General features: G+C 54.6%; 1 protein-coding gene across 5 annotated transcripts in view; it reads right to left on the bottom strand.

Annotated features, from left to right (window-relative positions):
• Positions 1–22,870, bottom strand: part of GRIN1 (glutamate ionotropic receptor NMDA type subunit 1) — a gene marked incomplete at both ends in the record, with an annotated part of 38,174 nt that overhangs the window by 9,304 nt on the left and 6,000 nt on the right. For 2 of the 5 annotated variants that reach the window (XM_082009049.1, XM_082009048.1), the window contains 16 exons: positions 768–877; positions 2,680–2,841; positions 3,321–3,478; positions 4,259–4,407; positions 4,900–5,012; positions 5,621–5,739; positions 6,076–6,240; positions 6,415–6,542; positions 7,450–7,594; positions 8,758–8,841; positions 8,941–9,085; positions 10,601–10,775; positions 11,330–11,451; positions 12,024–12,124; positions 12,878–12,940; positions 17,524–17,700. In XM_082009049.1, the coding sequence (XP_081865175.1) occupies positions 768–877; positions 2,680–2,841; positions 3,321–3,478; positions 4,259–4,407; positions 4,900–5,012; positions 5,621–5,739; positions 6,076–6,240; positions 6,415–6,542; positions 7,450–7,594; positions 8,758–8,841; positions 8,941–9,085; positions 10,601–10,775; positions 11,330–11,451; positions 12,024–12,124; positions 12,878–12,940; positions 17,524–17,700 (2,116 nt within the window). The remainder of the gene's footprint in view (positions 1–767; positions 878–2,679; positions 2,842–3,320; positions 3,479–4,258; positions 4,408–4,899; positions 5,013–5,620; positions 5,740–6,075; positions 6,241–6,414; positions 6,543–7,449; positions 7,595–8,757; positions 8,842–8,940; positions 9,086–10,600; positions 10,776–11,329; positions 11,452–12,023; positions 12,125–12,877; positions 12,941–17,523; positions 17,701–22,870) is intronic. The other 3 variants (XM_082009050.1, XM_082009047.1, XM_082009046.1) reach the window with 2 other exon arrangements.

Raw genomic sequence — 22,870 nt, forward strand, 5'->3', positions numbered from 1 at the left:
CGTCAGGAGGGACAGCCATGCCCAGCGCTCTTTGTGCTGTGCTCAGCCGGCTGCAACCGCGGGGCTGACATTTTGGGAGTGGTGTCTTGAGGAGACGCAGCAAAGTGCCCCCTCTCTCGGTGCTTCTGCCCCAGCCCGCGGTGCTGGCGAGGACGGGGTCGCATCGGACGCCCCTCATCCTGCGTCACCGCGTTGGCTGGGTGAAGGACCGGCAGCACCGCGTCGCTGCAAAGGGAGAGCCCATCTGGGGGAACTCGCAGTCTTTGCGAAGGGGGGCCAAGAAGAAACCCCTCTGTATCGATTACCCTCCTCCTGCCCACTGCCCACTGCCCAGGGCCAGCCGGGACACGCGCCTCAGGGCTGGGGGGCTGCCCCTCACCGCCAGCTCCCTCCTGCAGCAGCGTCCTCGCTCGCCTCCGCGGCCGCTCGCCTCCCCCGAGGTGCTGCTCCCCTCTCTCTGCCTTGGCGACAGCTCTGATTTCACCGTGACAGCCGCAGTTTGGCCAGAGCAGAGGGAGGGGAGCAATGTTCAAAGCAGGACAGCCCCACCGATGAGAAAGCCACCCCAGGGAAGGTGGGGGAAGCTTCGCGGAGCTGTTTCGGACAAAGTGGCATTGGAGCCCAACACAGCAGCCTCCCAGCGCTAGGAAAGCACAAACCCAGAAGAAGCAGAGCTTTGGCCCGAGAGGAGAGCCCCGGAGAGGAGAATGTCTTGAGCGAAAGCAGGCTACCCAGCGAAGAGGAAGAAAGAGGTTTGCAGAACAAACCTGCCATATTTTCAAAGGTGAGTGTTGCTGGGGCATTGCTACGGGAATCACACTCCTGATACCTCACCCAAGTCTTGTCCAAATCCTCCATGAAGCCGTTCTCGTGGGACCTGAAAGCACAAGGAGACAGGACAGAGTAGTCACTGGGGACCAGCCGCAAGCAGCCGGGGCACACGCTCTTTGTGCCGTCGTGCCCTCCGTCCTGCGCTTGCCTGCAGCCTACAAACGCATGAACCGACGATGCGTGTGTGTGCACACGCGTGTGCATGCCTGGCTGCCTCTGTGTGTGTGTGCACACGCGTGTGCACGCCTGGCTGCCTCTGTGTGCACACGCGCGTGTGTGTATGGCTTTTGCACAGAGAGCGTGTGGCCTGCCCGCAGTGGCTGTCTGCAGCGCGCGTTTGCACGCTGCCCTGCGCACAGCCGGTGCTGCCGCGAGCCACGTGCACGCTGCAGCGGGTGCACGCAGGCCTCCGCAGCTGCCTGGCGCCATTGCCCTGCGCTTGGGAGCTGGAGAGCTGGCCGGCTGCTGCCAAAATGGCCACGCGTGAGCTCGGTTCCCAAGGAGAGGGGTGGAGCGGGCAGGGGTAGGAGAGCGTGCTTGGAGAGAGGCTGCAGGGGCCTGACATGAACCACGTCTGCCGGGGCCCTCCCGCATGGTCCCCCCACCTGCCAGGGCCACTGGGGGGCTCAGGCAATGCCGGACCCCAATCCTGCCTGGTGATCACCAGCACCCACTAGATCAGGGCAGGGGCAAAACTGCTGCCTGGCAGCTCCCCTTTGTGCAGGGTGAGGGCTGGGGCTCTGCAGCCGCTTGCTGTCACAGCTTGGGAGGAAACGAACCATGTCCCCGCAGTGCCCGTTTCTGCCTGAAGAGCTGGTGGGGATGGAGGTGGGCACAGAGCACATGTCCCACCACGGGTCCCCCTGCACTTCCCTCCCTCTTGTTCCTGGCACATCCCCGCAGCCATCCTGGGCCACCTGTGGGCCTGGGCTTCCCCATCCTGTCCCAGGAGGACAGCAAAGGACTCCTGCTGCCTCTCCAGGCTTCTCACATTGCTGTCCCAAATCCCATCTGTCCCGCTGCCACCCATCCCTGTGGTAAGACCACCCCATAGACAGGGTACCATGGCTGGTACAGGTTCTGGGTCCTGCCTCTGTCTTCCACACCCCTCCCATCCTCTCTCTCAGGCCTTTCACCTCCACATCTTGGGCAGGACCCTGGTCTCTCCGTAAAATTAATCTCATTTTCCCCTCCCTCCACTTGCAGCTTCCCAGCAGCCATCACCACATTCCTCTGTCTGCAACGAGTGTGACGTTTCTGACCCAATGCAAGGAAATCCTTCTCAACCCAGAATATCAGACTGACTCGTGGCACCCCACGCCGCAGGCTAACGCTGGTGTAAAAGCCTTAGTTGGACTCAGCAGGGGTCCTGACCTCTCTCTGCCTAACAGGAATAGCCAGAGTTGAAAGAAAAACCCCTGGAAGATCAGGCCAGGGCAGTGCAAGGCTGTTGGCCGGTCTGAGCTCGCAGGGAGAGGTGGGGAAATGGCAGCACCCCAGGCAGCCTGCGCCCCGCTCACAAGGACCTGCTGCTGGGTGGCCCCAGGGCTGCTCTCTGCCAGCCTTGCCTGTGCTCCTGCGGCCGAGCGCGGCTCCTGCTCCCTGCCCTGCTCTGCTCTGCCCTCCCACCAGCTCCACGCCGCTTCCCCAGCCCTGTGAGCCAGAGCTGGGGCTGTGGGTGCCCACCCTGGTCTGTCAGGCACATCCCCTTCCTCAGGGGTGACACGGCAGCCCCCAGAGCCCCTGCCCCTGCCGAGTGCTTGGGGGGCAGAGTGGCAGTGCCTGGCACTTGCGTGCTAACACATGCAGCATTCAGGGCAATCCCCATGCCAAGAGCTGTGTACGGACTTGAGGATGGCCAGGGAGACGTTCTGCTTCCATGGGCTGTCCTTGCGCATCCCGATCCCGAAGCCGGAGCGGAAGAAAAGCTCCCCCGTTGTCACCAGGTCACACTTCTGGGAGGCTTCGAACTCCAGCACCGCCGAGTCCCAGATGAAGGCGTGGAGCTTGCTGGACACAGAGAGGGGACAGACAGGTAAGGTTGGGCAGCCAGCTGGTCTGCAGCCATTGTGGGAGCAGTGAGGGTGCTCTCAGCCCTAATTTAAGCACTGACTCGCATCACCCGCCTCCCAGCAGGGTCTGTGCTGCTGGGAGGCAAAAGGCTTGGCAAAACTTTGGAGGAGGAGTGTGAGGGGTTTACATGGGATTTGAAGCCACCCAGCCTTGCACAGAAGCAAGCGCAGAGGCCAGAAAGGGAGGCCGTGGCCAGAGTCAGGGCTCTGGCTGTGCCCTTCCCCACACAGACCTTGTGGTCTCCATCCAGAGACCTGGTACGCACTAGGACTAGGAAGATCCCACCCAGCACCAACAGGGCAAGACCCATCAAACCGTGCTTTGACCACGGCTCCCTCCAGGTTTGCATCAGCCCTGCTGGCTCCACCGAACTGCAGCCCCCCAGCATGGCCAGGCACGGTGCTGGCCCCACTCACTTGTCCCTCACTGCCTGGATGGCTTCAGCCGCGCTCTCGTAGTTGTGCTTCTCCATGTGCCGGTACATGGTGCTCAGCTCCACCTGCCGTCGGAAGTAGATGTCCACTGAGCTCTGCTTCACCGTGGCGTAGATGAACTTATCAGAGGGGTTGCGCAGCTGAAAGGCAAGGCCAGGGCTCCTATTTATTCTGTCCTTCAACAACCAAACTGTCTCACCCCAAAGCTGTGTTTCCTAATTCCCCATCTCCTTCAGGGACCTGTTTCCCGGAGAAGATCTTGATGTCCTCAGCACAGCTGAAGATGCCATGGGGCAGTGGATGCTCTGGAACGGTGGTGGTGGGGCAGGGGAAGCTATGGGACATGGACATCGTGGCACTGAGGATGCGGGAGGCCTGTGGATGCCATGGGGCTGGCAGTGCCATGGGCAGGGGACGCAGTAGGGTGTGGGATGCTGTGGGTCAGCGCTGCTGTGGGGTACATTCCTGCGTGCCTGGGCTGATAAGCTGTGGCTGTGTCCTTGCCAGAACAGGAAATGGGTTTGAGGCATGCTGGTGTCTGCTGAGAGTATTGACTGCACCGCAGGGACAATTTCATTAGTTATAACTCATCCATAATGAATCGTTTCCTCGTTGGTTAGTGCAGGCTCTCCAGGAACTGGCAGGCACTTTGCCTGGGTATGTGCTATTTCTGGACAAGTTTTTTTCCTTCTGATCCCTCCTCGTGTCTGTCCATTCCCACCCAACGCAGGGACTCAGACCCATCAGCAACCACCCCAGGCAGAGCTACCCAAGGCACTGGCACAGACCCGCAGCCTCGTTAAAGCAGGGCTCTGAGTACTCCAAGCCACATTATATGAGCCAGGAGATACCCCCTGGAGGTGTATCCTGCATCTCTGGGTGCAGGACAGGAGAGGGGAAAGCAAATGAGGGGTCATTACCCGGGGGTCGTTAATGCCCGTGATTCTCTCCTCAGGCCGGTCTAACACCAGGAAGGCTGCCAGGTTGGCAGTGTATGAAGCCACAATGATCATAGCAAAGCCAGCCCACACCATGCCAAGAATACGGGCAGAGAAACTCCGGGGAGCACCTGGAGGGAGAGAGGTGAGATCAGACTGGCACGACAAGGGCTTGACTTGGTCGCCAAAGCTGCGTCCATCCCACATGAGACCCGCGGCAGCTGCAGATGTGCACCCTCTATCTGCTCTGCCGACAGCTGTGCGAGGAGCTTCTGCGTTGCCCAAACCAGGAAAAACCCAGCTCCTTCCAGGGCATGATGTGTCTCACTCTGAGTGGATGGGTAACCCTGGGCAGGAGAAACAGCCCCAGGAAAAACTTGTTTCCCATCACTGACGGTGAGGGGTGGCAGGATGGTCCGCACAAGTGTGCCACCCCCAGCATCACCGAATCTCCTACCAGCCTGCTCCAGGGAAGGCTCAGAAGATGAGGTCCCACCAGGGCATCCCTGGCACAGAGTGAGGCAGTGGAAGAGGGCATGGGCTTCTCCCCCAGCCTGGTGTCCCCGCACAGCTCAGCAATGGGGACACAGGGCAGAGCAGTCCCACTGTGTGCTGTGACGCACCTTCTCCGATGCCGGAGTTCAGCAGGACTCCCCAGGAGAACCACATGGCTGAGGAGAGGGTCAGGGCATCTTCCTCCTCCTCCTCGCTGTTCACTTTGAATCGGCCAAACGGGCTGGAAAACAAGACAGAGAGCTCTTCTCATACCCCTTGCCCTGCTTCCCAGGATTCTCCACTGTGCCCTAAGTGTCCTGATGCAGCCCTACATCACTCGTCCCTGCAGACTGTGCCTATGCCCCAAACAGCTCTTCACCCCTCATGTCCCACTTGCATGGTCCCTCTGCTGATCTGTAGCTCTGTCCGGCTCACACTAGTACTGGTGCCATCTTGCTTCTCCCTGGGCCAGAAAGTTCCTCTGACCCTAGCCAGCTCGAGCCTCTCCCACCGCAACATGGGCTCACTGCAAAAGCCTCTGGGCACGGGGCTGAGGTGGGGACAGGAGCTGATGGTCCCCTTGGTCAGGCATCAGCATGGCACCTTGTCTGAGGGTATGTTCCCACATTTCCAGGTGCTGGGTACCCCATATCCGTATCTCTCAGCTTAGCAGCAGCCAGAGAGGCCGGGAGCCCAGAGCTGGTGGGGCAGAAAGTGTAGCTCCTGTGAGAGCCTCCTGAAGAGCTGCAGGGCTGTGCCTGGGCAAGACACTGTGGGGACTGGAGGGGATGGTTCCCAGGAGCACCTCCCTGTCCCCTCCAGTCCTTGGATGACCCAAAGCGCACTCACCTGAATCGGTCTAAGAGGTACAACATCACTGCCACCACATGCACAGACAGCCCCACCAGCAGCCAAAGTGTGCTCTGGAAAGGCTGCATGAACGAGTCCAGGGTGCTGCGGGGGATTTCCTAGCACACAGGAGAGAGGTGAACAGCGCTGGCACCCATCACGCCTGCACCCTGCCCGCCTCGCTGGACTCACAAGGGCCCCTGTCCTGCTCTGAGGTCCTCCTGCTCTGCCACACAGGAAGGCTCAGGGTGGCTGAGACAAGACCCAGCATTAAAACCAACAACCTGGAGGCTGGCATCCCACAGCAAAGGCTGGGATTTGCGGTGGCGGCCCTGGGGTGAGCAGCGGGCAGCAGCTGGGGGAGTTGGGCATGGTGCAGGCATGGCACGTGTCTGCAAGCTGGGGAGCAGGAGGCACCTCTCCTGTTCTACAAAACATCCCATCCCAGCCCATACCTTCTTCACAAGGATGGTGAGGCCCTGGTACTTGAAGGGCTTGGAGAACTCAATGTACTGTGCCCGCTCATTGTTGATGGTGAGAGGAGCCACAATCATGTCCGCCTGGCCGCTCAGCAGCTCCCCCATCATCCCGTTCCACTCCTTCTTGTTGCTGTTGTTAACCTGCCAGAGAGCCCGCGCAGGATCAGCCCTGACACCTGCCCCCCAGCCAGGGCCCCTGCACACGTGGCAGATGCCCTGCACTGCCCTCCTCCCCACCCCTGCCCCCCAGAAGGGCCTGGGGGTGTTTCAACACACGATACAGGCAAAGAGATATCACAGGCTGCTCAGACTCACCCGCTCTTGGGTACCAAATTTACCATCAGCCACCAGGTGAACCTCGTAGGTGAAGTTCATCACCCCTGCCAGCCGGATGAGCAGGTCGATGCAGAAGCCATAGCAGCACAGTGCCACGGTGGGGCGGCCTGCGGGTGGGAGAAAATGGTGGGGAAAACTGGAGGCACCCCTTGGCCAGTGACCCCATGCAGGATGCATGGCTGCACCCAGCAAGAGCAGCCTGGTTTCATATGAGATGTAATCATGTTGTTCAGGAAGGGCCATCTCCCTTGACCACCCTCGCCCACTGCCTCATCACCTATGGGTGCTGGCAAGGTGGGGGCAAAGGGGCCTCATTCATTTGCTATGTCCCAGTGAGGTGGGCTGAGAGTTGGTGCTACCGACCCACTGCAGGGGATGGAGGGGGCTTGGTACATGCAGGCTGTGCTGGAGGAGTGCTAACATGAACCCACCAGGTTGAACACATCAGGTTGAACACAGCCCAGGACACAACTTGGGGCTGGGGGGCAGCTGTGGACAGGAAAGTGTGATGAGCCAAGGGGATGGGCTTCAGGTGGATTTGGGCAAGCCTGTCATTGCTAAGCAGCTCACACTCCCCACCAGGTGCTCACTCCTAATCCTGAAACAGGTTTTTCGTAACAAAATGGTTTGAAACTGATGGTGGTAGCACCAATGCAGCAGGTGCTAATGTGCCTTGGGGTTCTCGCTTCTGCTTGAGATCAAGCAAAGAGAATTGGAGCATGTCAGGAGATGGAAACATGGGATCCCCCAGAACGGCCCTGGAGCCCACCCAGAAGAGAGACTGTGTGAAAGTCATCCATTGGGGTCAAAAACCTGAATCCCAGTGCCCAGTTACGGCACAGCATTACTGTAGGGCTGAGCTGATGGGGGTGTTTAGGGGCTGAACATGCTGTCACATTTCTGCTCCTCATCCTCTGAGCCTCCTGTGTGACTAAGCACCCTCCCTGGGGACCCCTTCTTGGGACGGGAGTCTTCATCAGCTGGGTGAGCTGGAGGAGCCACTGCGCTCACCACCAGAGTTACCTGGGATGGTTTCGTTGGGTCCAGTGCAAAAGACCTTTTTTACAGGATCTCCATTGATGGTGAATTCTTCCCTGCATGTCCCATCTGCTTGTGTGGGCTTCACATACACAAAGGGCTCTTGGTGAATCGTCACAATCTGTGAGGCGAAGCACAAACACCCGCTTGTCTCCCTGTGTTCCCCTGGGTGGGGAGCTGGGCTGCCCTCTCCATGCAAGCATGGCCAAATGCCACAGTGCCCTCCTCAGCTGCCATCTCAGCACATGAGTCCACTCAGCCCAGCAGAACCTGCTTGGGCACGGGGAACATTTGCTTTCCCTGCCCCCAAGATGGGGAACAGCCATATCAGCATACTCCTTCATGTGGCACTTCCACCTTGGTCTCAAAGCCTTTCACATCCCTCTCCCTAACAGCAGGCTGCGGGGAGTCACTGCATAGCCCGGGTTAGTGCCCTGAAGAGTGCTCTAGACTCTCACACTGCCTCAAGCTAATGCAGATATTTCAGTCCTATCCTGGACCTTTTCAGTAAAGTAGCATCCCAACACACCTGCACTACCGCTGCAGGAATAAGGGCTCACTTGCCTGGACGGTAGGACAAATGACTGGTTGTACTGGCAAGACCAGCCTGTCCAGGATCCAGTCACAAAAGTGGCTGCCGGGCTACACTTAAGGGAAAGGCATGAGAAGCAAAGCAAGAGTGGAGGGACCTTCGCCCAGTGTCACCTCCAGCTTCTGGCCATCAGCTCTTCAGGAATTTCCTGAGCCCAGCATTGCAGCTACTAGTCCACCCACTCTCCACTGGCTTGTTTAATCTCCTGTTGAACCTGTTTCCTTCTGGCCTCTGCACTGTCTAGCAGCAGCAGGCTCCAGAACTGAACTATGCCTTGGCCAAAGGAGCCCATTCTTGTATAGGAAATATTGTGCTGGGTGTCCTCTGGCTCCCAAGCCATGAGGAATGGTGAACACCTTATCCTTCCATCCTTTCTCTGCTATTCTCTCTCATATCCCCTTTCCAGCCGTCTCCTTCCAAAGGATGCCTGACATCCTATCTAGTTTGTCTTCAGCTAGAAGTTGTGCTTTAGCTCTGAACACTCTCCAGTACCTTCTTAGGTACTTTTAGGTACTTCTTAGAACCACTTAGGTTGTTCTGCTAAATCCTCTCAGAGACAGCAGATGCCCTGGGTTTGCAGATGCTGCTGACAGCTGCAGAGACAGCAGTGGAAGTACGAGGCTGATAAAGTCACAGCCCTGCACGCAGAGAGCTGAGGAGACCTGCCACCCCCTAATGCCATTTGCTGTTACCTTCAACTTGGTCGACATCTGATAGCCTTGAGGTTTCTCAGTTTCTCCCCCTGGCCAAATAATCTTCCGGTCATTGGTTAAGACCTGTGATCAATTGCAGAGGAAGGAGGTAGACATGAGGCCATAGGTAGACACCCCAGCACATGCACCCCTCCTACCCAACCTGTCCGGGCCCGTACGTACATGGCTGCCGTTGTAAATCCCAACTTGGACCAGTTTCCGATTCTGCAGGTTCATGATGCTATAGTTGGCAAACTTCCTGTCTCCATCCTCATTGAACTCCACCCGCCCGGTGACACCCTCTGAGTACTTGGAGGACATCAACACCCTATGGAGAGAAACACAGTGGGGCCAACCTAGAAAACCTGCTGTGGCCACTGGGACACCTAAGAAGGCGACAGAAAGGCAAATGTTTTCTTTCAGTTGCCTGCCATATGTCCACTACTCTATAGAAGTCCAGTCAAGGCTACCTATAGTCTGTGGTCATCCCCTACCGGTGGATGGAGTCAGTGTTGCAAATGTTGCACTGCCATATCTGTTGTCATTGCCCCTTGTTTTCCACCAGATCAGTCCATTCCTTCAAGGAATGATCTGTCCCACAGCACCCAAGGACACCTTGGGAGCTGTGTCCACACCACCGCTTGTGATGCTTCTGTCTGGCACCAGCCCATCACAGCCTGGGCAGTGTCCCAGGCATGCACATACACCACCAAGGGGACAACCAGCTCCCCCAAACCCTGGAAAGACGATAGTGAACACACAGAAGAATTGCCCGAGCCACCTGCAGTGCACCATAGTGAACAACTTCGAATAGCTCATGCCAAAGATTGTGTCGCTGCAGAGGATGCCAGAAATTTTTCTAAAATAACCTTCAGGCTTTGCAGGTCCCATGCTCAACAGAGCTACAGAAAGGGCATCCCACAGACACCACGGCCTTGTCTGCAGCGAGCAACCCCTAGCACAAGATCCCACTGCCAAAAGCAACGCTCTGGTGCCAGGTTGCACACTACGGGGAGCAGCCCTCCCACATGGGAGCCACGCTGCAAAGGGAACAGCCACTTTACCAGGATCCAGCCTGCAGAAGAGGCCCTTGTGGCTACAGAATCTGCAGTGATGCAGCACAAAACCCCACACAGCACAAAGGTTGGGTTCTGGGAAGTGCATGCAGCACCTGCCTATCACCCCTGCCCATGGCAGCAAGATCCAACACACGCATGCTCTGATCTGCTGAGACCCCACCACCCAAAACCACGGCACCAGTATTTGCTACTGCAGAGGGTAGCCTGTCCCGTGCATGGAGATCTCTTGCCCCTGCGTCTGGCTTGCAGCATGCTGACACATGCTGCAGCCCTGACATATTCAGCAAGAAACATGTGTGCAGCACTGAGCTCCAATTTGGCAGAAATATCCCCTTACTCTGATTTGGCAGAAAACCCCCTTTCTCTCCTCTTCCACCCACGGAATTAAGATCCAGACTGGAGGAGATCATGGCCCCCAGATCTCTTCCTTCTAGAGTCGTTCCCTGCCCACACTGATCCCAGCTGCCCAAGCATTGCCCAGGAGAGCATGGGCTGGCTTGTACTGAATTGGTGCCAGGCACCAGGATTGTGCCTAAACAGCCCGGACAAACTGGGGACCAGTGACTTGACTAGTGTTGTAGGACAGATGCAGCCCTCACATCCGAATCATGCAGTCCTGTGCCACACGCCCCAAAGCTTTAGCGTCAGATACTCTGAACAAGGCTACCATCTTGTCCTCCTGCACCTTTCCCACATGCTCCATCTTTTCCAGTTCTCCCCCAGTAGGCTGTCTGCTCCCTCCAGCAGGACCCTTTCCCAAATACCTCTTGAAAAGGGGTCCTGTCTTCCAGATGTTGGTGTTGCCCACGCAGCCACGTGGCGGGTCCGTGATATTCTCCTTCTCAAACAAGTCGTGCACGGCCTGGGCCACCACCGCGACAGCGTCACTGATGTGGGCTGACTCGTTCTTCCCGTTGATGAGCTGCAAACCGATCACTCCTGCCGCGAGTAGAGGGGAGGAGGCAGGTCAGCACCCCCGGGCACACGGGCCGCGCCAGCACGACTCCCGTGCACAGGGCGTGGGGACCAGCAAGCGCGTGGTTATGGGCTGAGGAGCCCTCGGGTGCAGCTGGACCGTTGCCCGAGCTTCAGGCAGGGACAGGCAGGGGAAGTGGCTGCAGCAGCGCTGGGCTGGCACTGTCCTGCCTGCCGGAGGGGGGCTGGGGGCAGCTGCGTGGACCGCTGACCCTGTGCCCCATCCCCATTGCGTCGCCCAAGCCTTTCCCCGCCGGTGACGGTCAGCTTGCAAAGCGCCAGTGAGCTGGATTTGGGGCATGGCAGCATGGCCGAGGCTGCCGGACTGCTCTTTCCCCGTGTGGGCAAAGGGAGCGGAGAGCAATGTGTGGGACCCTCCGCTGGCTTGGGACCACCATGGCATCGCGTTCCCCCAGCCCAAGGGGTCCCCGGGAGGGCAGGTGCTGCTCGTCCCAGCTCTGAGCAGGCTCCTCCAAGCCTGTCTGACAGCAGGATGGGTGCCTCCGGTGGGTGCCTACCATCAGGGGCGTAACGCAGGGCATTGCCCGATATCTCCCGTTCCCCCACCAGCCACACGTAGCCGGAGCCCGTCATATTGAGCATGGCTGCTGATCTGTACACCGTGGCCGCATCATCCTCACTGCAACGAGAAGAAGGGAACGGCAATGTGGCTCCAGGTGCCAGATGGCCCCTTTTCTCCTGTATCAGATCCCAACGGGGTGGCAGCACCAGGAGAAATGCATCCCCAGGCAGCCCTCCTCTGCTAACTGGTTCTCCTGGGCAATGGCTAATTCCTTGATGCAATGGGAACCTTTCTCTCAACTTCATCACCCAGCACTGCTGAGCCTCTGCAAATCTGGCCCATCCCTGACCGCTCCCCGTCTATAGGCGTGGGGGCAATAAGACTCCCCTCCTTCACAGGTGGATCAGGATGCACCGTCGGTAACTCCTGTGGCTTCTGCAGCTCCCAACGCTTTGCAGGACAGCCAGACATCTCAGCCATGCCCATGACTGCAAGCTCGCCGGCCAGCAGCACGCACAGCACAGCACCCCCCACCTGCCTGGGACGTGGGGCTTTATGTGGGTTTTCTCTCACACTCCTTGAGAGGACGATGAGCCCCAAATCTGCACTGGCTCCAGCGCTCGGCAGCGCTGTGAAAGGGAGAGTGGGGAAATCAGAGCAGGGAGGGGAAGGGGATGGCTCTGCCTTACCTGGCAGAAAGGATGATGACACGAGCCTCCAGCTCCTTAGCCTCCAGCAGCAGCGACGTCACGTTTTTGGTTCCGGGGTCAAACTGAAGGACTTTCTCAGCCTGTGATTAGTGTGAGCAAAGCTGGTTAGTGTGGGAGCCCCAGGACTGCTTGTGAGAGCCATGCTATCTAGAAAAGGGTCAAGAGAATTCATTAAACTGCACAAAAGTCTGCTAAATAAGGTTGGTTATAGCTATTTTTTTTTCTTTTTTCTTTTCTTTTCTTTCTTTTCTTTCTTTCCTTCCTTCCTTTCCTTTAAGGTTTTGGCTTTTTTGGTATCTTTTTTGCACTGTGCATGCAAACTGAAGTCAATCAAGACCCAAAAAGAGGCGTGCATTGTACAGGAAAGAGAAAAAGGCTTTGAAATGCAATTGAAAACTCAAACGAGTGTTGTTTTTCAAAAACATGGGAAATGAAAAAAACATATTGCACAGGGTTAACCTTTGGGAGTAGAAGTGAGCAACTTACACCAAGGAACCGTTTCCTTTGGGGAGGAAAGGGGGTTGGTTCAACTTTCCAAAAAAAAAACCAAAAAAAACTTGCAAGTTAATTACTGGTTCACATGCATGTTTCAAAAAGAAATCCTTCCAGGGTCAGCTGGCTAGGTTTCCATTCTCAAGTCCAAACCAAACTATCTCAACATAAAAACGTGCTACCAAGGAACAAAGTCATGGAATCTTTTTTTTTCTTTCTTTTCTTTTCTTTTCTTTTTTTCTCTTTCTCTTTTTTTTTCTTTTTTATTTTTCTGGTGGCTGTGGCTATTTTTCATTTGCTAGTTAGGTTGGTGGGCGGCGTGCATTTCCATGCATATATACCTTGGGTCCTCGCTTGTTGTCATAGGAAAGTTGGTCGAGGTTTTCATAGTTCCTTTTTTTACTCTGATGAATAATGTGCACAGAGAAAATATGTAGACACAGAAGAATATTATAAACAGTTGAAAATGACGTGTAGTAAAGCAATCCAACATCCACCTCCTCCTCCACTGTTTGCTAAAGGGTCTCTATAACGCTGGAGCTCGCAAAAACCACTATCAGGAGAGAGTGCCTCAGCTCTCACGGGAGCATCAGGGTGCAAAGCCGTATCGGTTAGAACAAGCCTGAGTGTCACAGCTGTTGCGGTGCAGTTGCATTTCCTTTGTGGGACTAGGGAATTCTTCAGCAAGAAATTTTTATCTTAAACTCGGAAGCAATCTACGCATCTCTAAGGGCCTAAGTGGTGGGATTTCCATGGAATTACTGTGGAAGTAAAGGACAAAATGTTGTGTACGGAAAGTGCTGGATAAACGCAAACTGTTACAGTTAAGAGTATTAGCGTTACTACTGTCACTATTATCATTACAACCCTGTTCAACCTAACAGAGTTCACAGCAAGTGAGGTGTCTCAGCTGAACTTCTCACCTCCTGCAAGGAGGTAGCAGCTTTTTGGAGCTCTGTTGCCATCCAAAAGAGAAAGAAAAAGCTCTCTACATCCCGTGTTGGTTCAAAGCGTGGCGATATGAAGCAATGGTGAACATGGGATGACACTGCAGCTTTTACCTGGTGCTTGGGGAGGGCCGAGAGTACCTCGTGGCTCTGCGGCATACCGGTGGCCCTGGGAGGTGCAGCTGCTGGAGACCACGGTGCCCATAACCCGGCCCTACGCGTGGCTAGTAGGGTTCACTGCTTGGTGGTCTCCATGCTGCTGGCCGGAGCATCGCATCTGGACCAGGGGCAGGTGGGTCAGCGTGCACTGACCCTGCAGATAACGGACCGGAGCAGAGAGCCTACTCCTCCCCTTGTCTCCTGCCTGAGCCACTTCTGCTGCTTGGCCCCGAAGGGGCCAGGGGCATGAAACCTACTTTTGGAGGTTTCCTCTCCTCCAGGCAGTGTGCTGAGGGTCAACAGCCTCTGCTCTCAGGAGCCTTGACTCTGCAGCAGCATGCACAGAGCTCCATGGATCTTCGTGGGAGCAGCCCCTGTGGTCAGGCCAATAACATCAACCTGATAGTGCCTGCAGGATAGTGCTTGGCAGGTTTTGGTGGGACATAGTCTGACCTCTTCTTCTTGGCCCCGTCCCACCCCAGCTGGGCATCCCTGATCTGTGTGTACGGAGTACAGGACACGGCTCTATTGCAGTCTCCATCTCGCAGCATCTTATGGCAGTGGCAACTGATCCCTGCCAGGAACGCGACCTTTGCACCCCGGTAACGCAAGGGTTCATGTTCCCAGGTTGCTCCTTAGGCAGCTAGGTTTTATCTCTGCATCTTGCTTTCCAAACTAAATAGCTTGCCTCTTCCTGAGCACTCAGACCAGTCTTTGGCAGGACACTTTGCCAGGATTCCTTTCTGTGCAGCTGTGTGATTTTCCTTTCTTCTCCTTGGGCACAGCCTGACAGGTTTTTTATTGCTCAAAGAAGTTGAGTCCTTGCAAGGGAAAGTATCTGAGGAGGCAAAATCTGCTTGGAGCCCAGGTCTGCCTTCACTTCTGATGACGTCCATGGCGAGGATTTCTGCAATGGCCTCTTAGAGTCTGCTCAGATCGCAGTGAGACCTGGAGTAACAACTGCCTCCAAGGAGAGCAGAGCTGCAGCAGGACAGCATGAATATTCTCCAGTGATGAGATATTGGCCACTTTTCCCCAGGCATTCTCAATTTAGCCAGAAAGTTGGTCATCCATCTTGCAGCTTCCAGCCACAAATCACCTTATGTGCCTGGGATGTGCTGGTGCCTGGACCCAGGCTGGTCAGCAAAGTGAAGCAGAGTCTTGGGTGCAGCAAAGCTGGATCTTATGGCACCCGATCACCTCGGCCTCTCGCTGTCTCTATCCCTATTGCCAGAACTAGACCAGTGATGTGTCCTCTCTCTCCTATTTTTCTGTGTGGTCCTGCAGCCCTTCCCTGATTCTCAGCCCATGTTTCACACAGGGACCCACAAATTCAAAATTAACTTTCCACCATGTTCTCCAGCATTCACTCAAAAAATTACCACTTTCATGAGCGCCACTGTCCCAGAGAAAGGGAGCCAGCACACCAGGGACCTGCCACCTCTGTCATGGAACTCTGACTTTCACAGCGTCTGGCACTGCCCCCTGAAACCCGAGCAGCGTGGGTGCGGTTGTGGCCTGCCCAGAGGAATGAGCAGAGCTGTGTTGGGATGAAGCAGTAGCTCCAGGCTGAGAGTTACTGCAGGCAGACCCAAGACAAGGCTAGCACGGGGGGTGCGCCAGGGCTAGCCAGCCTGGCCCAAGTGCTGGGCTCCGAACACCTGCTTGAAGTGCAAATCCATGCAATGGTGCCTGAGTGACACCCAGGGCCGGCGCAGCCTCCAGAGGAGGAACCATGGTCAGATCCAAGAGCTCAGGTGGGCAGGTGAGCCTCTGACCCATAGCAGATCCCCCAGGTCCTCAGGGGCTGTGATCCAAGCCTTGAAGACGTTAAGAGCAGGTCTCCTGCCTGCTCTCTCCCCAAGGCCCAGGCTGCCCTTGAGGAGGTTGGGCGGGGGTCCAGGATACCACTTCACGGCATGAAGAGAGTCAGCACACCAGTGATTAGAAGAGCCATTAGACAGCAGAAGAGATTGAGGAAGACAGGAAAACCACAACAGGGGTATCTACCACCTTCAAGACCAATCAGACCAATCAGTTTGACCAGAGTAAGCTCCTCAAAAGAAAAAGGAACAAGATGCAGTGGCGCACCCCACAGGGAAGTCAAGGTGACCTACCATCACAGAGCACATGCCCCAGGCTGGAGGGTGGCCAGGACATTTGCAGTAGCCCAGTGGCTGCCAGGGAACACCAAGATGTATTGTAGATGCAGTGCAAATGTGGGGCGGGCCTGAGGACAGACCTTCCCTCCTCCTTTCAAGCCCCAGATCTCAAAGGCTTTCCTGTAGGATGGGCAGGCTGAAGAAGAAATACACCCTGTGTCTGGGAGCATTGCATGGAGCAAGCAGGGAGTGGAGGCATGAGAGGGAGCAGCAAAAGGGGATGCACGGAAGCTGCAGGAAAACAGAAAGTGGAAATCAAAAGATGCAAGGAGAAGGACGACAGATTGGCAGTGGGAACAACCTTTCCACCCCTCCCTGGGTGAGAGACACTGTACTGGGAAGAGGCTTTGGGGAGACATACTGGCTTGCTGCCACCCAGCGAGAAGCTGCCTTCGGAGGCAGGAGGATCTCACCATGGCTGGTGGCACACCAGTGTTTCCTGATGGCCTAGGATGCAGCAAGGATGAAACTTCTTGGAAACCACCACCAAAGCCAAAAGCCTGTTGGTCAGTGTGGCTTGTGCTAGCTTGCACCGCTGCACCAGTTGTTCCTCCAGTGGCTTGACAAGAGGTGATGAAGAGCAGTGGCCGGCTGCTCTCACTGGTCTCTCAGTTCAGCTGCCAAGTCCAAGCACACGAATTGTCTATGGCCACATCTCCTCAACAGCCAACTGCCAAATGTCCAGCGGCTGCTGGTGGGGCTGGAGAAGAGCAGGTTGTGGTCCCTGCCTGTGACCCACGAGGGAGCAGCCAGGAACGGGTGCCTGCCCTGATGTTGCTGGAGACTTGGAGGTGGGCTTGGACTCTGCCCACCTGAAGGGGACCTCAGCCTGCCCTGGGCAGGAGGACATGCTGGGACTTCACCCCGTAGGGCAGGAGGTGCTTCCTTGCCTTCCAGACAGGCACCTGCCTGTCAAGCACTGCAGCTGTGTGACTCCCTGTGCTCATCCCTGCTTGGCTTGGACACTTGCTCGATCCTTTTACTCAACGGCAGCAGGTCTATGGTAGTCCTTCTGAATTTCTAGCAGGCTTGGGGACCTGCCCTGCCTCCCTGCTGCCCCAGGTGGCCCTGAGTGCAGGTGCAGTGCACCTCCTCGATAAAGCTGCTCCCGCCAGCCACAACTGCCCTCTTGTAACAGCATGGGGTGTCAGGAAAGCAGCGTTTGGCATGTGCTTCAATGGAGATGGGAACGGGGGCGTCAGCCTGCAGCCGCAGAGCTGACAGCTTTATAGAGAGGGTGCATTATACCTCCGTGCACCAACGCGCTGGCTGCCCTTGCCCCTCCTAAGCCGCTAAGGTGAGCTCCGTTTAGCCAATTCAGAAGCTGCTTTTGAGGGTTGGTTTGGCACTGCTGGGTCTGCCTGGCCCCTGGGTGGCTGTAATAGGGCAGGTGCTTCCCTAAGCTGAGCGACTGGTCCTCTCCTTAGGTGGGAATCTTGGGCGAGGCATTTGCAGAGCTCCAGGTTATCCTTCCCTTCATTTTGTAGTCGATTTACATGTAGGAGATTTTGACCATGGCAAAGCAAGTGAAATGAATAAAGTACAAAGTTCTGTCAGGTACTAGTCAGACACTGTTGATGCTTTAAGCATGTTAGCCATGTTACAATGGAAAGAAAAGGTGTTTTACATACAGAAATCTACATACATACAACAGCCCGAGACTTCTAGTTTTGTTGTTGTTGCTTAAACAAAGCTACAAGACAATGTTCAGGAACTGACCTTGGACTCTCTCTCCTCCAGGAGGGTCTCCAGCTTCTTTTGTGCAGCACGACCTTCGTGGTCGTCACTGACTATCAGAATGACGTGATTCCAGTTGAAGACTCTCATCATCTCAAACCAGACATTGGCCTGGTGAGAGTATGGTGGGACCGTGCGCAAAAAGGACAGGTGGATGCTCTGCAAGGAAGAACAAGAACTAAACATAGACTGGTTGGGTCATCGGCCAGGGTGCATCGTGGGGACTGGGCAGGTTTGCAGTGACGGGACTGGGATCGCAAGGGCAAAGAGGCAGAGCAGCAATTTTCAGTAGACCTCTGGTTTGCACACCTTGAGCTAGCCTCTGGGACCTGCACTCCTTTCTTCTGGCGGAGAAGCAAACCCTGGCTACCATTTCGTACCTCTCTCTGGTTAATCCCATGCATGGCAGAGGGGTTTTTTTACTCTGTGGTCTGTAAACATGTGGTGAAGAAAAGCCCATCCAGCAACTAACTCTCAGCAACGTTCAGTGCAAACATAGCCTTTTCTCTTGACTTTTTGAAAATATTACGGAGCAAAGGACATCAAAAAGAAAACAAATTCCCTTCAGAGAGCAACAAGGAACAGCGGCAGGTACACACAGGTGTATATTAGTTATTTGTCATGAGAGAGGTTCAGAAAAACAGTTTTATACTCTGCTCTTTGACTGTTTCTAGGTCAGCTTGTTCTGCAGCAGCACACAGGAGGCAGCCCTGGACTCATGCCCCAGCTAACCTATCTGATTTGGTTAAAGACATCATTATGGTTGGATGACTGAGCAATAGCAGTTCCAGCCTAATTAAGTACAGCACTCTTAGGGGAGCAATTGGACCAAAATCTGTAGCTGACAGAGAGGTTTCAAAAAATGCAGCTTTTCCAAAAGGCCCTAGAGTGAAATATTAGAAAATGAAAGTGCTTATGCTCAGCATGGCCGCGACTTGAGAAACCAGCTACATGCTGGAGGAAGGCACAAGTCTGAACAGGAGAGGACAAAAGGGAAAGCATCATAATATTTCTTTTTTTAAGGCTGAGATGGTCATCTGGACCAAACACGGCATGTCCAGACCTGCTCATCCAGAGACCAGACCCAGCACGGGTCAAAAATGTCCTGAAAGGGCCAGAGTAATCCATGCTGGATGGGAAAAGGTGTCATGTCCACCAGGGACCTGTGCAGGAGGAACAGGCAGACCAGATAATGTCTTTTCCTCACACTCAACATGGTGATAACGTCAAACCGAACCATGCAACATATAGAAAATAGTGCAAAACCCCTGTCATGGTCAAGTCTGTCCCCGGGACAGCAGTTCTGTTCTGCTGAACCCTGGCCCAAAACACAGAAGTGATGGAGGCAGCAGCAAAAACACCAAAGCACTGGAAGTATTTCCTAATTACTGAAGAGACTGAGAAGAACTGTGGATATTTAATCAAAGGAGGAAACGAACCAGGAGAGCCGTAGCAAGCGTCTCAGAGCGGCAGTTTTGTATGACTGGTACATTCCCAATTACACGAAGAGCAAGAGAAATGCAGCTCACCCCACAAGCCCAGTACTAGTCAAGGGGATCGGGAAGAAGCCCCGTAGGGACAAACAGTGGAAGGACAACTACGGGCTCCACACCAACACGGTGCTCAAGCTCTCTTTGGAGTCAGCAGAGGTGCCCAGGTATTTCCAGGTGCAGCTCCACAGCTTGGGCCAAGGGTACACAAGATGGGTCTGAGCATTTTAAATTTTTAATCCCTGAGTATTTTTAATTGGTTTAAAGAAATCCAGGGAAAATGGAAATGGAAAACACAAAATCAGAAGAGAGGAAAGAAATTTTAAAAAGAACAGAATAGTTAATAGTAAAAAAAAAATTAGAAAAATATGTCAAAATTCTAACTTGAAATTATTTCAATACCTTTTTGAAAAGAAAACATCTTTGAAATTTCAATATATGGCATCAAATTATTTTCTAGTTTCCCAACTAGCTTGCAAAAATGTTGTTTAAACTGATCATGCCTTTCTTTAGTGTAAATATATATCGCCAGATTCAGATGAACAAATTTTACTGCAAAGTTGTTGGAGAGCAACTTGGTTTAGGAGTTCGGGCAAATTTGCTTTCTGAGGTGGTGTCAAAAGGGTCATGGACTTGCTATGATGGCATCTCAGCTCCCAGATTACAGAACTGTAGTTTTAAAATAGGATAACGAAGAATGACTAATCGCAAATGCTGAGTGTAGATTTCAGGATGAGCACTTGTATTCTGTGCTCAGCTTTTGGAGCACCTGGGACTCCTGTACTCCTCTGCAGGGCCCAAAGATTGGCGGAAAAACGAAAGAAAAGTCCCCCAAAGGTTAACAAGTCCAACTTGTGATGTGCAGAGGCAGCTGAGAACCAGGTTTTGTGCGATTTGGTGACCCCGTCACAGCGTACACGGTGACTTCCCACAGGTCTCTGGTAAATCCCTCCGAAACCCAGCACAGAACTTTCCTGGCCATGCGGCACATGGACACATGGAGCTGTACGGCAAAGTATGTGGATGCAATGATTTATGCATCATAGTTAGCCCATTTTTAGGCAAATAACTGTTCTAAAGACCTGATTCTTCAACACAGCCTCCGTGAGACAACCAGCACGGTATGTCCACTCATGTCAGCCGCACCGCTCATCAGCACTGTCCCTCAGGCTGCGGCAAGTGCTCTAACTCTGAGCTGCCACAGGTCATAACCCGCTCCCCTCAGATCAGGCACACAGGAAAAAGTGCTCCTAGTTACAAATCAGCAGTTGGCCTTGTAAGATGTTTTGCAGGATTCACATCGTTTGCTCTCCTCTGAGTGTGCCTGCTCTGGGCCAGGAGGGCTGGGATGTGAGCGTGGGAATCGCTGACAGCAGCCCTGAGCCCAGGACCGACTTCCTGCGATATATTCCTATATCCCACCCAAACCCGAATGCTCAGCCTATATGTGCTTCCTCACTTAATTCTATTTCTGCAAAAAGTCAGTCAATACAGGTTGGGATGGAATCCAGGCTTCCAAGTGGAATCAGCTCAGCAGAAACCCAAGGGCTGGAGCCTAAATGCGCTGGGACTGAGTGTGGTTATGAGGCTGGGGAACATGTGCTGGGTCAGAACTCTTAGGAACTGCAAACTATTAGTGGTACTGACGTGGCTGATGTGAGTATGGAGAGGAGCCGAGTTTGAGTAGATCGTGTGTGTATGCACGTGTGAAAGCAAGGACTCCCTGTATGCATAAATGTCAGCATATACATGCAGAAAGCATGTGTGTGTATGTACCCATGCAGCGAACGTGCTTGGGTGCTTGAATAGGTGCGCACAAAGAGTCTGCACGTGGCCATGCCATGCGCGGGTGGGATGTGCACGTGCACAGGGAATGTGCAGGCATGGCTGTGGGGCCACCAGGCAGTGCCTGTGTGTCCACACGAGGACCACATACAGGTCCATGAGTGAAAGGATCGCTGTCGTCTTTAACTCTGCCTGCCTCAGGGCTCATCATAGCTCACAGCCCATGGCTGGTAGAGTAATTTTTCCTACAGGCTTGAGGAAATGATGTGCTTTTGTTTCATCACCTACAGAAATCATGTGGCCAGCCCCCCTTCCAGCACCGTACTCCAAAACTGAGCTCTCCAGGCAGTTTCAAGGAGATCGACAGAGATCCCGGTATATAAAGCTCCTGATAATTTAACAAAAATCATCATCTGGGTATGAAAAAGAAGCCTTGGCCAGTGTCTCCATGGAAGGAGCCTGGGCTGCTCTGTCCCCTGCTCTGTTCAACCTGCCCGCCAGCCAGCACACGTGTTGCTGAGCCCCACCAGAAAGCAGCCTGCCCACCGCCCCGCGTGATAGCTGCAGGCGTGGGAGGGAGCTGAGGTAACTGCAATAGCTTAGGTGAGTGCTGGGAGGGATTTTAGTGGGGGCAGACATATGGGGACCTCAGGCACAAATGCATCATCTGCCTTTCCCTGCAGCGCATGGAGGAAAGGGCTTGTCAACCTCTGGGGACCAGCCCAGCACCGCAGCAGCAGCCTTGTGGGGTGGCGGGGCTGCTCTGTCCTCCCCCCAGCTTGAATCCTGAGAGCCTGTCAGGAGGTCTCCTCTGCTGGGATGGGTGGGCTCCACCACTGCCACCAGCACAGGCGTCAGCCCCTCATCAGCTCCGACACACCGCAGGCCGGCCCTGCTGACGGCTGTGCTGCTGGGCGGTGGCTGTGAAACCCATTCCTGGGGCAAACGCCTCTACATGACGTTAACCAGCCTCTCTGGTCACTTCTTGCAGGTGCCATTGAAGGAGTCCTGACCCTGACCTCAGTCGAGTGCTGCTTCCCATGCTGACTAACACCGTTTCTGCTGATCATCGGTGCCAGTGAGACCAGTAATACAGAAAAGTACCCCTCTCAGTGAGCAGTAACCCCTGGGAGGGCATGGAGTGGTTATACTGAGACAGGGAAGCAGAGGGAAAAGCCATCCCCAGGCCCAGGCTGGAGAGAGAGAGAGAAAGAGAGACAGACCTCATTTCAACCACCAGGTCCAGGTGCCAGACATTGAAATGGCTTTCCAAGTGCGGAACGACTAAACTCCATTTTCTATCTCTTTCAGCAGCAGAGCAGGTCTCAGTTAAGAACTGCCCTTGATCCTCCCCTGCACTGCCTCCCCGCTGGGGGATGGTGTGGGGCTCAGCACCTTGGGGCACCAGCATGTCCCTTCATCCCCATCACGTAGGTGTGGTCCCACATGGTGGTGATGAATGGCACCAGACCTTCGTGGCTCTTGAGCTGTGCATTTCCCCACGAGCTTTGCTCTCACGCTGTCCGTGTCATTTCGTATTTCTCATATTGCCAAGATGTCAATGTCATCTCATTCTTTCAGCTGAGATGCAAGAGAGATATGAATACCCCAATGACACGTGGGAAACAGAAGCACTAAAGCAATAGTCCAGCCTGTCCGTTGAGGGGGCCCAGCAGGAGAAGGTCAGAGCATGATTTTTGCAATGCTCAGTCCATGAGGACTCCACGAAGGGCTCTCCACAGTGATGGATACCACAGCAATGGACACCACAGCGATGGACACCACAGCAATGGGTACCGCTCTGCTGCCTTTACTGTGAGACCCTCCCCTCCCCTCCTGCAGTCCTCTGCTCAACCTCACTCAGAGGTGACTGGGATTTCAGACACCCCCTCACCGTGCAGGCAGGACTGTGCTGAATGACATGAGGATCTTGGTGAAGAAATAGGTAATGGTTTTGTAAGATGTGGGCACAAGGAGGCCAAACAAAAGCTGCCAAGTCAGAGTGCTCAGCTTGATAGCTGCAATACTGTTTCTAGAACAAATAGTTCTTTGAA

Source organism: Phaethon aethereus (assembly GCF_964289735.1).
Source record: "Phaethon aethereus genome assembly, chromosome: 20".
Classification (NCBI taxonomy): Eukaryota; Metazoa; Chordata; class Aves; order Phaethontiformes; family Phaethontidae; genus Phaethon; species Phaethon aethereus.